Below are 15627 nucleotides of genomic sequence, written 5' to 3' on the forward strand. Positions count from 1 at the left end.
TGCAATCAGGAGAATTTAATCCATACATTCCAGGCAGGAAACATCAAGCAAATACTGTTAGAGATTCTTCTACAATGGTGATTCTGTTTAGCATCTTCTTGCATCGTTCCCAAGTGGTACAGAGCAGAACTTGGTCTGTTTTGCTCAGCATGTTAAATTTGAAGCTTTCCAAGTTAGAAGTAGGGCATTCAAAGAGTTTTGTTGAGGCAGATGCACCTAAGGACAGAGGTGGCAGAATCATGCTTCTAGATTATCTGATCATTCATTGAAAAATTCATAATAGCAAAGCTAGCCTCAGAGGATTCCCAGACAGATTCTGTGTTCTATAAACACGCCCCCAAAAGGTAACTAAAATGTAGTGATGCATAAAAATCAATGTTAAGCAGTATTGCATTGAAATTATTTGACCTCCGTCTTTATCCTAGCTGTAAACCACTATGAGAGGAGACGTAGAAGTTGTATTTGAATCGATTTGAGAATTGCACCACCAGATTCTGTGGTGTTTGATTTTCTTTCAAGTAAGTGGCACTTCTAGTAGAAGATTTTGGAGCAACTCATGTGGGAATCCTTCCCAAGATAAAAGCAGCAGCCATTGTGCCAACTGAGGCTTCTCTGCTGAGCGATCCTTTACTTTTTCATCTCCACACCATAGAGATCACAGCGCTTCTGGCTTAAAATTGGAATTTGTTGACGTATTTCTGTGAGTTTCTTCAGATCTGCAGGCGAGGAAGAAAGAGCTATTAGGACAGCAGTCAAAAAGGAAGGCTCCTGATTTGCTCTGAGGTAAGGCAGGGAAAAGAGCAGCTTCTATGGAGAGTGGATCTGCAGGGCATTGCAACTGAAGCTCAACAAGAGACATCAGTGTGCACTTGCAGCCCAGAGAGCTAGCTTTATCCTGGGCTGCATCAAAAGAAGTGTGGCCAGCAGGTCGAGGGAGGGGATTCTCCCCCTCTACTTCAATCTGGTAAGACCTCACCTGGTGTACTGCATCCAGTTCTGGACCCTCTATTACAAAAAAGGTCTAGATGTGCTGGAACATGTCCAGAGAAGGGTCACGAGAATGACCAAAGGGCTGGAGCACCTCTCTTATGGAGACAGGAAGAGAGTTGGAGCTGTTCAGTCTGGAGAAGAGAAGGCTCTGAGGAGACCTTATTGTGGCCTTCCTGTATTTGAAGGGGGCCTACAAGAAAGCTAGTGAGGGAGTTTTTAGGATGTTAGCTAGTGATAGGACTAGGGGGAATGGAGCAAAACAAGGGGCCAGATTCGAATTGGATGTTAACAAGTTCTTCACCATAAGGGTAGTGAAACACTGGAACAGGGAAGTGGTGAAAGCCCCACCCCTGGAAGTTTTTAAGGCCAGGCTGAATGTGGACAACCTGATCTAGTGTGAGGTGTCCCTGCCCATGGCAGGGGAACTGAAATTAGATGATCAGTGGGGTCCCTTCCAGCCCTGACAATTCTGTGATTTTATGAACTGGGTAATCAGAGCTCAAGGAAGCCTCAGTGCTGCTCTTTCGTCTGGTGGCAGCTTTTTCATAAGTAAGGAAACTGGAAAACTCTAGTCAAGGGCTGCTTGTTCTTGCTTTAGTTTTAAAAAGATGCCTCTCCTTAGTCTCATGGGCTCAGGAAAGAAAAAACCCAAAGGCTCTCTTACCTATATCTGTGTATACAACTGTTTCCTCAGCCCCAGCTTTGGCTATGACTTCACCCCTGAAAAATCAAGCACATTTGTTCACAGCATTAACACAGGGCTCAAGGCATCAGTCCAGCTGCTGCTGTTTGTACATAACTGAGCTCCTACCCTTGATAACTACAGCTGTAAAGACAAGGCTGTCCTAAAAACAGTATCATCATTCATAACTCTGGCATGATAGCAATGGCTTCCAGGCTTCATGTGGCACATTTTATAGGTTAAATATGCATACTTAGGTAAAATCAGAAGTTATGGTAAGAGCAACACTGAGAGCCATACAGAGTAGGCACCATACCTCAAAGGAAAAGAAACAGCTTCACCAGGGACAACCATACATGGCAAAGACTCTCCTTTCAGATGCCTTTCACCAGGAGTATACTACTCAAGGTTATTCATCATGTCTCCTACTACATGCTCTATCACTGCTTTCATCACATCAAGTTAAAAGCTCAAGACATAGAACAAGCTGTTCTTACTGTGCAGTCATACAGATGAGAACTGTCTGGATTTATTTGAAAGACAAATAACTACATTAAGATTTGGTCACTTTTACCTCCTGTGCACCTGAGTGACTTCTGCTTAAGTCAGAATATGTCTTTTATCTCCTGGAAACTTCTTGTTCTTACTTACATTCTTTGGTGTAAGCGGTTTAAGATAGTTCAGTCCTGCACAGAAATTGCTATAATGCATAGTGTATAATGGACTGAACTTCAGGCAGAAGCTGAAAAGGTCAGGAGCTTAACTACTGCTAAATAATAATATTAAGGAGCTTCTTTCCTTCAAGAAAGTATACAGTGTTCAAATAGTTGTAGTTTATTTCTTGGGTTTCAGTCAGACTTTTTTAAAGAGTGATTCTGAGAATGTAGAGCTTGCATCTCAGGTGCTTTTTTTACCAAGGACTTAAGACATTTTTAAGAGTAGGTGGAAATGCAAGACTGAAATGTGACTTCAAGTAAAATGTATTTTTAACCAAGAAAATCAGGTGGCTGTTTCTCGCTGTGTTTTGTTTTGACTTTCAGAACTTACCATGGATTTACTACAGTGCTGTGTCCCCAGGCAACATAGGATGCTTTTTCATCTCTAGCAGGAGATACAGCAGCTACGTAGACTTGGTTATCAACAGCTCTGTGCTCACAGAAAGATGAGGGAAGAGGGGGGAAAAAGAAAAGTGAGAGGGTTTTTTAATACCACCAATTAAGCAGAAGACAAAGAATTCACTCTGACAGTTGAGCTACACATCCTCCTGAGGACTCTATCAAAATTGCAAATGATATGAAGGTCAGTCAGAGAGAGCAGAACCTGGAAAGAGAAGTCTCTGGCACCTGCTCCAGTTAGTGAGTATGTTCATGCAGTATGGAGCAAAGCTGACTGAAGCTGACCAAATAAATAATGCTGCATTCAGGAATCTCAGCTCTATTTCTACCTGTAATTAGAGTAGTTCTCCAGTGTTTATTAGGTCTTCTGTCTACAAGTTTGTTTCTTTGTGAAGGGTTGGAAGTAACTGCCATAGATCGAGTCCAACCTCCTTGCCAGAGCAGGACTATAAAATCTAGTCCAGGGCACAGAGGAACACATCCAGACAGGTCTTGCAAGTCTCCACAGAAGGAGATTTCACAGCCTCTCTGGGCAGCCTGTTCCAGTGCTCCATGACTCTTAAAGTGAGTAAGTTCTTCCTTATATTAAGGTGGAACTTCCTGTCCTGTAGTTTATACCCATTACCCCTTCTCCTATCTCAATGTGCAACTGAGAAGTTTGTCCCTTCCCTCTAGACCTCCAGCCCTCATATATTTATAAACATTGATTAGAGTCCCTCTAAGTCTTCAGCAAACCAAAAAGCCCCAGGTCCCTCAGCTTCTCCTCATCAGGCAGTGCTTCAGCCCCTTAACCACCTTTGTAGCCCTCTGTTGGACTCTTCTGAGTAGATCCCCATCCCTCCTGAACTGAGGAGCCCAAAACTGAGTGCAATATTCTGGATGAGGTCTTAACGGGGCAGAGCAGAGGAGGAGGAGGTCCTTGAAAGGGAATAACTATAGAGAGGCTAGCAGGAGTGAAGGATAAGCACTTCCTGCTTGACAGCATTTTGGTGTTGCATGCAAGACTTGAGGAATGGTGCAGCTGCAATAGCTGCAAGAGAGTAAGCTATTAATTTGTTCTTACCGTCCCCTTTGCAGCAGTTCCCAGTGAGCTGGTCCTGTGGTCAGGTTAAAAGCCCCTGGATATATCAGCAGCTGGCAACCTTTGTTCAAAGACAATTAAATGCAAGATGCTTTACCCCAGAGTGGCCCTTCATATAGAGACTCAAGGTGAGTTTTCTCTGAAGTATTTCCCAACCTCTACCCCAAAAGGAACTGAGCAGCATCTGTCCACACTAGACACAGGTGATCAGCAAAGCCCATGGTATCCTGGCAGTACAGGATATATACCCATCTCCATCACAAATGTGTCTCAGGAAATGCTTGCTACTATACTCAAGAACAGACATTCATTTAAATAGAAGCCTTAGCCACAAGATGCAGTTCATGTTACTGGGTGAGAAGGAGAATGGCTCTTCACACAGATTGCCCAGTATGTACCACCCTGAAGCACCTTACAGAGTTCTGGCCTTGGGGCTGACTATGCTCCATCAGGTGACGAAGCCTCACCTTTCTGTCCGTAGATTTGAGCCATCTCAGCAAATCTGATATCATAGCAGATGCCCAGGCCCACTTTACAGAATGCTGTTCTCAAAACACAAGAGACAAGTCACATCACTATCACAAGTGCACAAAAGCAATCACAGAACTCCCTGTATATACCCTGCCAGCTGTTATTTCATGCCTCACAATATCAAGAGGAGCTATATTTAAATGACTGTCCTTATCTGTAACAAGCATTGGCTATTGAAGTGGGATAAGAATTCATGCTTCGTGGTGAAAGCCTTTTAAAGCAGCCATTTCCACAAAACCATGTCATAGCAGGTTTTTGTGTTAAGTATTTCTCTCAGATTCAGCTGTAATTTTCTAAATTACTTTCTTTTCAAGAAAAGGAAGCATTCACTGCTCTTCATGGACTGGAGAAACTACAGTCATGGATATTCTTACAGCAGGATGAGAAAGTGACCATGACAGACAAGACTTTTTTGGAGAGCTTAGTAAACAGGACAAATTTTGGACACTGGGGTGCAGAGTGGGTGTCTTGTCTTTTTATCTGATGTGATTGATTCAAGAACGTTGGCATGGGATTTACAGTTAGTTGTCTCCATGATTATACCATGCTCAAATCAAACTATGTTAGTGTGGCTGTTTGCTACATATATTCTTTCCCAAGCCATGTTTTGTAAGATTTAACTGCTATTAAAAAATATTTAAATGGCACTAACTTCTCTTTAACAAATTGTAAGAACCACTATTTGTCAAGAGAAGTACCATGACATGCTTCAACCCCTTTTACTCTGTCTTTTTACAGTCACATTGCCTTTAACTTTTCAGAACTGACACGGGCACTCAGAACAAACTTAAACCATATTTGCCATGGTTGTCAAATCGTGGTCCCAAAATCCACTGTTGGGGAGGAAGAGAATTCCAGAATGACTGTAGTGTACTGTGGTAGAGCTCCTGAGGGCTTGTCTTATACTCACAAGTATCAAACATGGAAAAACTATTCCCTGGACTCAGTGTTTCAGACTCTTTGAACTGTATCTTCCCAGGAATATCAATGTCAAACAAATGAACCTGTAATTATAGTATGATTAAAGACAATTAATAACAAATTCTCTGCTTGGTGTTTGAGCTTCTACTAAGCATGTGTTTTCTATAGTTATTTTTGTCAGGATCTAAACTAAACATAGCTTAAGATTCTGAGGTCTCCTAAAGATGATTTAAAGCAGATTTCTTCTTTACAATGATATATATCTGAAGTTATTTTTGGGGAAAAAAAATAGGTGTAAACAACACACATAATCCCTGTGACTCAAGTGATGCATGTATCAAACACTGGAGTAGAGGTCCCTTCCAACCTAAACCAGTCCATGATTTATATTGCTTACCAAAAAGAATGCCCTGTCCTTCTCCCACGTAGTGATAAAACAGTAGTTAAAAATTGCTAAAAAAAAAGAGGTAATAATGTGTAACATCACTCTACATCTACTTCATGGGAAGTTAATCCCTTCAAAATCGCTAGCTAACTTCATCTAAGGAGTAATTTTGGAAAGGAAAGGATAAATATAAATAAAATGTCTTGAATCTGTCAGGATGATTTTAAATTATTTGAAAGCAGGCAGTGTTTTCCTCTGTAAGATTTGAGTCCCACTCCTGCAAAACTTCTCACAGAAAATACCTCTGCTAAGTCATAAAGTTCCCCGCCTTCAGCTGTGTAGATGCCTCTTAGCTCTTGCACAGTGTTCATCTCTCATCTGCAATGGAAGACTCTGTTTCTGACCTAATGTAGATGGTTATATTATATGATATGTATTATTATCCCTTCAACAGGTTTATATTCTTATTCCTTCATATTTACAGAATACAAACTTGTATTCATGCTACAAATAACTACCAGGCATGCACATTGGTGTGGTGAAAGGCAACACAGTACTCCAGAAGGTGACCTAATCATCTAGCTAAATGTAGAATCAGTTAATAAACTAATGGCTGCACCACCTCATTTGTGAGCCAGCACAGATTAAAGGTTGACCTGTTAGAAAACAGTAGACTTTGGAGTCCTGATGGACAGTAGTTATCCATGGGACAGCACTGCGTCCTTGTGGCCAAGAAGGCCAACGGTATCCTGAGGTGCATTAAGAAGAGTGTGTGCAGCAGGTCAATGAAGGTTTGCCTGCCCCTCTACTCTGCCCTGGTGAGACTTCATCTGGAATACTGTCTCCAGATCTGGGCTCCCCAGTTCAAGAGAACAGGGAACCACTAAAGAGAGTCCTAGGGAAGGCTATGAGGATGATGAAAGGATTGGAACATTTATGAAGAAAGGCTGAGACACCTCGGGCTCTTTAGCCTAGAGAGGAGAAAACTGAGAGGAGATCTGACCAGTGTTTACAAATATCTGAAGGAAGAGTGTCAAGAAGAGGAGGCCAGTCTCTTTTCACAGCAAGTTCCACCTCAACGTGCAGAAAAACCACTTTGCTGTTAGAGTGCTGAAGCACTGGATGAGGCTGCCCAGAGAGGTGGTGGCATCTCCTTAGGAGACTTTCCAAACATACACTGACACATTCCTGTGTTGCCTCCCTTAGGTGATCCTGCTTTGGCAGAGGGTTGGACTTGATGATCTCCAGAGGTCCCTTCCAAACCCTACCATTCTGTGATTTGTTCAAAGTAACCTTCCATTATCTTTTTGTTATTTTTGTTTCTCTTCTTCAAAGAAATATGCTATTTTTCATCAAAGGAGTGAAAGCTCTGTGCATACTGCCAAATTTACAGAAACAGTACTCTACAGTTATGAATAGGAGGTAGTTTCTCAGTATGCACAAAGCCATGTCCAGCTTGAAGATGAGAGTGAGCAAGCACCTGCCACAAACAGGAGACACAGCTTAACTACAGACCTTGGACTTCATTTGTCTGCACTAATTATACATAATACACAAAGAACAGTATTTATGGTTAACAGAAGGACTAAATCCACTAGGAACCTCTGTGAAAATCCTGATCCCACTTTAATGACACTTGGTTTTAGACCAAGGTACATACAGATGAGTTGAATCAGGATTTGCTTTTTACCACAGTTTTCCCAGCATCTGGGAAAAGCCAATTATGCCTTCTGTTTTTTGTCATCCTTATCCAGAACAAATTTATCACCACCTTTGGAAGGAGTGTTTTCTTGCTCTGAATTAAAATGGCATGCAATGTCACTGACAGGCTAACTTCTGCCATAATGCTGACAAACCTTTCAATAATCAGATTCTACCATCTTACCTTCCTATGTTTTGCCAACATAGCACCATCAGGCCCAAACACAGTACATGTGTTATACAGTTTTCCACCATCCTCTTCTGGAATGGATCCTAGGTAAAGGTCACAACAAAGATTTTCCCTGCTGTATGACATGGATTTTTGATGCCATGGCATTAACAGACATTGCCCTTTTTTCCCCCTCAATAAGACAGTTACTATGAGTTACTGACCTCCAACAAGATATATGCTGCACTCCTTTGCAAGTTCAGAGAGCTTTTGGGTTGAATCCCCAGGGATCTTCTCTGCATACTCCTTAAAATACTGGGTTCCATATGGAGAATTAAAGCATTCCTAGAATTAGGGGATGAAGAGGGGAGAAAGCAAAGTTAAAATCCAGTAATGCTACTGCAAAGAGATGTGCTTGACCTATCAGTGTTCAAACATTCATAGAATGGTTTGGGCTGGTAGGGATCTTGAAGATCATCTAGTTCCAAGCCCACTTCCATGGTCAGGAACACCCTACACTAGACCAGGCTGCCCAAGGCCCTGTCCAACCAGGCCAGGTCTTGAACACTGCCAGGGATGAGGTATCCATGACCTCACTGGGCAACTTGTTCTAGTATATAATCTCCCCCACTGTAAAGGATTTCTTTCTATAATCCAGTCTAAATCTATCCTCCTCAAGCTTACATCCATTCCCTCTTATCCTATCACTACAAGGCCTTCTAAGAAGTCCCTTGCTAGCTTTCTTTTCATACAGCCTTTAGCTACAGGAGCTCAATAAGTAAATTGTATGTGAAACAGATTATTAGCCAGGAGCACCACACAAGCTGTGAGTAACAAGCGTCGCAAATCTGTTAGTGTAGACTTGGCAAGATAATTGGGCATGTTCGTCAGAACAGTGAGCCACAGTCCACCTAGCTTGTTTGACAACTTACAAGCTAAGCAGATACTATCAAATCTGTGAGAATTTCATGCTTGTCCACAGTCCATAATTTATTCATTATTAAAGGCCTTACACAAAACCAACATTTCTCAGAATTACTTAATTCTTTTGGTGAAACAATCTTTTAAACATCATTTCCTCACAACTGAACAGTGTCTTCTGTCCTATACCCTGGTTACAGATATCTTATCCCTCAGAACTAGGTACATAACCTCTAGACAGTAAGACTAACAGAGCAGTTTAGATGCCTCGAGTAGGTGGCTAGTAGATTTGCAGAACTCTTACTCTGCACTATATTTGCCAGCTCTGTGAGGATGTAAGACACCATCAGTCAACACTTTTGCCCCCTAGAGGAGAACAGCTGAAGGCCACAGATAAGCTATCAAACAGCACCAGTGCCTACTCTTCAGCAAATGATTCCCAGCACAAGCATCTCCCTCTGTTGTTACTTTTGCTCACTGGAAGTTGTAACAAGACTCCCCCACCCCCCCCCAAAAAAAAAAATCAAACCACCTAAACAAATAAACAATACACTACCAACACAACCCCAAAACAACAAGAAGAATCCCACAGCCCACAAAAAAAGAAACCAAAAGAACGCACCCCCAAGATACCTCACTCACCCACAAAAACCCAACCAACCAAAAACCCCAATAAAAAAAGTATGCCTTGACAATTTAAGCATACATGTGAACAACTGGAAGAGGTTCTTCTGAACAGGAATAACTGAACCCCCCCATACACAGACATTGGGCTTGCAGGTGCCAGCTAACCGCCAGCAGAATCTGTAGATGGAAAAGGCAAGAAGGGAAGTCTCCAGAAGCTGTCAAATGACCCTCTCAAGCTTTGGAAAGTTGGCCTGAACTTGAAGGAAATGAAAGCAATGCTAGCTGGCTCCATCTTCATCTTGCCACTTGCAGTGTCAATGTCAGCAGTACCAAAACCATGGGTTCAAGAGTTCTGTGCAAGCATGCAGTTGCAGTTCCTAAGTTGATGCTCAAACAAAACTGGAGACTGTCCACACAGGTGGACAGTCTTGCACTCTCCTACGTGGTGAGAATACAGGGACAGATCTCTGAACTATTTTGTATCACCTTCTAGACTGATATGGATTCTGGTTTTATTTTCTTTCCTTTCCTCAGTATGACTTTAAAAAAAACAACAAAACAAAACCAAACAAACAACCCCCAACAACCAATTTTGGGGACACAGGAAGAGAATACTTCATGTGCATGCCTTAGTATCAGTACAAAACTCACCTCTCAAAAGGCTGTTAAACATTTTGCCCTTGTTTGGCAATTTTCACTCTAAAAGTAATCTGTCTGGAAAACTCAACGTTTGTACACATGACGCAAGTAGCAAGTAATAGATAATCTCAGCGCAGGAAGTCCAGCCAGAATAATCAAAGGTCACATTTCCAACACAAGAGATGTGTTAGCACAGAGGAGCTGGGAATGTTGCTTAATGCTTTACTTTTGACAGCAAGAGGGAATACATCATGTATGTAAAACATTCAGACCTAAAGTTCACCCAGAGAAAACTGTAATTCTGAGTTACTTGCTGCAGAGCACAGAACTAACACAGGTACCCCCATGAACAGAAGAAGTAAGTTCCAGGCAGCACTAGGAAGGTCACCTTGTTGACAGCACTCATCTGTGTGAAAGTCCAGCACAGTAATTATGGATGAAGTCCAAAAAGTAACCCAGAAATTATTTGCAATTTGAAGTAGCTATGCTCACACTTGTAAAGAATTCACAAGAGAAATAGGTTTTAATCATAATTTGGCCACAAATAACCTATGGGAAATGTGCAAAAACTATTTTGTTTCTCATGCACAATCTAATCTGGAGTTATTATGGCAGAGAATCACCACCTACTTCTTTTATCTTCATATCAACATTTTTTAGCTGAAAACCACCTTTTAGTACATTTCTAGCACAGAATTCAGAACATACTAACAATGAAATTGCCTGCAATTGAAACCAGCAAAAATATAACCAGAATCTCATCTCACCAAAAAATGCAACCTTTTTTCCCCTCATTTTCCTCCTCTCTTAAGTGTGATGCTAGACAGAACCCTGCTTCATTTTTTCCCTATTTCAAAGCCTCACCTAAGCCATCCAGAAAGAAATGGAAACATATGATACATTAGTAATAGAAGAAAGAGGTTTCCAAGAGTTTGAGGTATAGGTGCTAAGCAGACCATGATCTTTACTCACAGGCAGAGCCACAAGTTTTGCTCCTTTAGCTGATGCTTCTCTCACCAGCTCACAGGCTCGTTGGAGGTTATCTGATTTCACAGGAGATACATGGAGCTGAATGAGAGCCAGGCGAAAGTCTAGTGGCAGAAAAGAAAATAAATTAGCCAGCACAATTTCCCTTGGAAAAGCTCTTCAAAATTTGAATTCACTAAGGAGTGTTTAAATCAAACTTGCTTATATACTGATACATAAACAAACCACTTCCAACCCATCTGGGGTCTATGGTTGATACAGGGACAACATTCAAACCTAGGCTTGCTACTGGGAACCATCCACTGCCACCTTTTTCCTCAGGTTGAAGATCAGACCTCACGTGCTAAGAACACTTAGCCCAGACAGTACCCAGCCCAAGCTCTGTTAGATGCTGTGTGACACTGAGGGATACCACTGGTCACCCAGACCTGATTCACTCACACTTTGTGAGCCTCTTTTTGTTGTTCCCATTGCATGATGAACACTGTATGTCCTATAGTGCCACTAGCAAACTGAAGGACTAGATGACCTCAGAAGCAACCAACATTCCCTCAAATCACACCTACCTTGGTAAACAGATACAAAAACAAAAAAGCCAAAGCCAACCAACCAAAAACAATTAAGAAAACACTCCTGATAACTTATTTGCAATTTGGTTCTAGCCAAGCGACAGCTCAAGTGTTATCATCATGGTCTCCACCACAGAGAAGCAGGATTTGTATTTGCAGGCTTCTGAAGTACACAAGCAGAAGAGACCAAACCAAGTTTTGTGCAGACCCCTTGGGACATCCTTCCATGAATCTTCTAGTTCCTTGGGCTGTAGGAAAACACATCCTCATTGGGTACAACTGTCTCCTTTAAAAGACAGAAATAATTAAAATGCTCTGACTTCATCAAGTACCCCAGTTTCAAAGCACCTCTCATATCTGGAAAATCCTTCTGTCAGATAGTCACCAATTTTATCCTATCTAGGATGAAGAAAAAGCAACACAGTCCCAGTAATCAGGGAAACAAGAACTGATTCAGTTGAAGACAAGATGAGATTAAGAACAGACAGGCAGTATATCCTTCCTCCTACTGTAGTTTTCACTACTACAGTAACTGAGGAGCTAATTTATAGAGCACAAGGAAATAATTAACTGCTCACTTTGGCACTCTAATTGTGAGAGACTCTTACAATTTGAGTAAACAAAGCTTCACTAAGATTTTGAACAGATTTAACCACAGTTACCTTCCAGATCAACCTAGATAATCATATTAGGAATTTGTCTGAAAAGTTTCCATATTTAGGGAATATCTCTTAGCTCAGAGAAACTGGACACTTAAAGATTACATTTCAGCAAAAATTCATTTTTGACAAAAACAAAACACCAAGCAAGAAAACAAACCAAAACTGAGAGAATGTACTAGAAAAAAACAACAAAAAAAAACAAACCAAACTTCCTTTCCATTATGTTTAAAACACCAAGAACTAATTAATCACATTTTTGCAGTATCTCAGGTTTAGAAGTTTCTCCCAGGGCAAAAATTAAAGCTCAGCTACAACAGAACACATATACATGGATATAGAGTTTTGTTTAAAAACACTGAAATGTAGAATCGTGAAACAGCAGGGGTTGGAAGGGACCCTACACCTGCCCTTGCTGAACATCACTGGGTTCTTCTTGCCCAACTCTCTAACCTGTCCAGGTCTTGCTGAATGGCAACGCAGCCTTCTGCTGTGTCAGCCTCTCCTCAGTTTTTCACGGTCCAAAGAAACAACAGACGCTCAATACCTCTTCTTCCAGCCTTGCTAAGATGTTTCAAAGGCTTCTTTAAAGCAGCTCTTAGAATAAGCGTGTAGCAAACAACTATAACCGGGTAAAAGTGTATCAGAGTAAAATGGTGCCTTGTATCACTACGATGCTTCCTTTATAAGAAAAGCCAAACCAGCAGAAGCTAAGCATGTCTGGTTCGTTTAGAGCACAATTCTTTAGATCATCACAGCAGCACCGAGAGATGCTGCATAGCAAGCAGCTCCTTCCAGCTCATGGCAAAAGGAGAGTACCGAGGGCAGTGAATCACAGCGTACCTGCGGTTACACCTTCGAGATCATCCAGTCTAACCCTCGACCCTGCCCTGCAACGCCACCGCTAAACCATGTCCCTAGGTGTCAGAACGGTGACTCCATCACTGCTCTGGGCTGACCATTCCAAAGTTTAACAACCCTTTCAGTGAATAAGCATTTCCGACACGTTCCTAACCTCCACCCTAAACCTCCCCTGGTGCAGCTCGCAGCCATCTCCTGCAGTTCTGTCGCTTGCCATCAGGGAGAAGAGGCTGCGCCCCTTCACACTCCTCCACACGCTCAGAGGCAGCACCCAGGGCTGAGGCCTTTTTAGTCCCTCCTGGGGATCCCGGAGAAGGCGAGAGGGGGCAGCAGCCATCCCACGGCCCGTTCCCGGTTGTATCCCCACGGCCAACTCTCAGGGCAAGAGCCCAGTGGGGCTAAGACGGGCTCGGCAAGCGGCTGCGGGCAGCACAGGGGGGAGGCAGCAACTCTGCCCAAAGCCCCAAGAAGAGTGCGGAAGGCAGGAGCAGCGCCGGGCGGGATGCCGGCTCTGCGCTAGCGCGGCCGGTTGGGCCCGATGGCGGCTTTTCCCCGGCGGGAAAGGCGGCAGGGCGGCCCCGGGGCGGAGGAGGGAGCGCGGCGCGGCCGCGGCGCCACTCACTGGCCATGGCTCCCCGAGACGCTCGCATCCCCGCGCGCCGGCGCCTCCCCACAGGCCCGAGCGGCCTCCCCGGCGCGGGGGCTGCTGGGAACGGCCCGCCCCGCGCGGGGCCCGGCGGCGGCGGCGGGGACGCGGGAAGTGCCCCTCAGGCTGCTGCTGCTGCTGCTGCTGCCGCGCAGTCTGCCTCAGGGCACTTCCTAAGCTGCTGTTAAACGCCTGGCTGCTTCCTCGGGCCGGCTTCCAGCGCTGCCACACACAGCTCTGCTGAGTTTGAGGGAAGGGCACAGTGAGGGTTCCGAGAAGGACGGAGCAGGGGATGGTTCACAGGATTACAGAATCAGCCAAGTTGGAAGAGACCAGCCCAACCTAGCACCCAGCCCTAGCCAGTCAACTAGACCATGGCACTAAGTGCCTCAGCCAGGCTTTGCTTCAACACCTCCAGGGACGGTGCCTCCACCACCTCCCTGGGCAGCCCATTCCAATGCCAATCACTCTCTCTGGGAAGAACTTCCTCCTAACATCCAGCCTATACTTCCCCCTATGCCTCCCCCAGCACAGCTTGAGACTGTCACCTTGTTCGGTTGCTGTTGCTCCTCTTCTCCAGGCTAAACACTCCCAGCCCCCTCAGTCTCTCCTCACAGGGCATGAAGTAGCACCAGAGGAAGTTTAGGTTGAATATTCATATAATAATAGAATGGTAGGGGTTGGAATGGGCCTCCAGAGATCATGCAGTCCAACCTCCTGCTAAAGGAGGTCTGCCTAGATCACGCTGCACAGGAACACATCCAGATGGGTTTGGAAAGTCTCCACAGAAGGTCTGCAACCTCTCCGGGGAGCCTGTCTCAGGACTCCCGCATAGAAGAGTTTCCTTACGTTGAGGCAAAACTCAAGTTTCACTGGGTATCCACTGTCCCTTGTCCTGTCACAGGGCACCATTCAAAAGAGACTAGCACCTTCTCGATATCCGCCCTTCAGGTACTTGTAAGCATTGATCCAATCCCCTCTCAGTCTTCCCCTTTCCATTCTAAACAGGCCCAGGTCTTCCTGAAGCAGCCTGGGAAGGCTGGAAGAAACTTCTTCACTGAAAGGGTTCTCAAACACTGGAATAGGCATCCCAAGGAGGTGGTTGAATCTCCATCCCTGGAGGTGTTTTGAAGAGGCAGAGATGTGGTGCTGAGGGACATGGTTTAGCATCAGACTTGGTTGGACTCAATGATTTTAAAAGCCTTTTCCAACCAAACCAATTCTACGATAAGTACTCTCCGGGCCCACATGCCCTGTGTAAGGCCACTGGATGTCAGGGAGCTGGGAGTACTCCTCCAGTGCTATTTCAGCACCATGCCAAAACAGAACTGTGCATCTCAGTCTCGTGGTGCTCAGCACAGAGTGGCAACATCCTATTTCCTCAGCAGCCTTACATTTGCTTGTCCCAAGAGTTCTCTACCAGTTAACAGGTAACCTGTAAACCTGGGACATGCCCATCTTTCTTTAAAAGACCAGCATCTCCTAAGGGACAAACCAATACTGTAACTGCTATGTTGATGGTACTAGCTTTAAACACTGAGTGCTTCCCCTTAAATGCTGCCTCATGAATAAATTTTATGACCTTGGGCTTTTTAAAAGTGCCTTTGTAAAACTGGATATTCATGTTGTGTAGAGGCAGTATTTCTCACTTATCTCCACAAACTGAAAGCAAATGACAGCAAAGATTTAAAGATAAATTAAAATGGGTAGCCCATGGTGACCAATGTTCATTTTCAAGAAACTTGCTCAGATAAGATGGGAAGTGCATAACCACCATGATATGCACAACCACCACTGCTTGCAGCAGTTACAAACCTTCCTTCAACAGAAAAATGGTTCAGTCTTTCCCTTGAAGCAGTACAGGGAACACCTCTGACAAAGTGACTAAGCCAAAGGATGGCAGAACAGACAACTGCATATGAGAAGGGGATACAGCAGCTATTTGACAGGCCTCCCTCCTGCTTATATTTTTAATGAAATTAGTCTAAGCATAAATTCCAAAATACTCACATTAAGATGCCATTAGAAATAGCTCCCTATGATCCATAATCAGCTTCTACTCCAAAGATCAAATTCACTTCCACTTCACAAAATACCTTGAGGAAAAACTCTTAATTGATTTAGAGAATTCACACAGTATGCA

General features: G+C 43.7%; 1 protein-coding gene across 1 annotated transcript; it reads right to left on the reverse strand.

Annotated features, from left to right (window-relative positions):
* Positions 1–13533, reverse strand: NIT2 (nitrilase family member 2). The gene is made up of 10 exons (XM_064143193.1): positions 13461–13533; positions 10735–10853; positions 7800–7920; positions 7591–7679; positions 5310–5403; positions 4336–4410; positions 3851–3929; positions 2720–2818; positions 1655–1710; positions 1–716 (listed from the first exon to the last, which is right to left on the reverse strand). Exons 1-10 carry the CDS (start codon positions 13486–13488, stop codon positions 628–630), a joined length of 849 nt encoding a protein of 282 aa, XP_063999263.1. The 5' UTR covers positions 13489–13533; the 3' UTR covers positions 1–627.
* Positions 13534–15627: the final 2094 nt, after the last annotated feature.

This window comes from Pogoniulus pusillus, chromosome 5 (genome assembly GCF_015220805.1).
Source record: "Pogoniulus pusillus isolate bPogPus1 chromosome 5, bPogPus1.pri, whole genome shotgun sequence".
Classification (NCBI taxonomy): Eukaryota; Metazoa; Chordata; class Aves; order Piciformes; family Lybiidae; genus Pogoniulus; species Pogoniulus pusillus.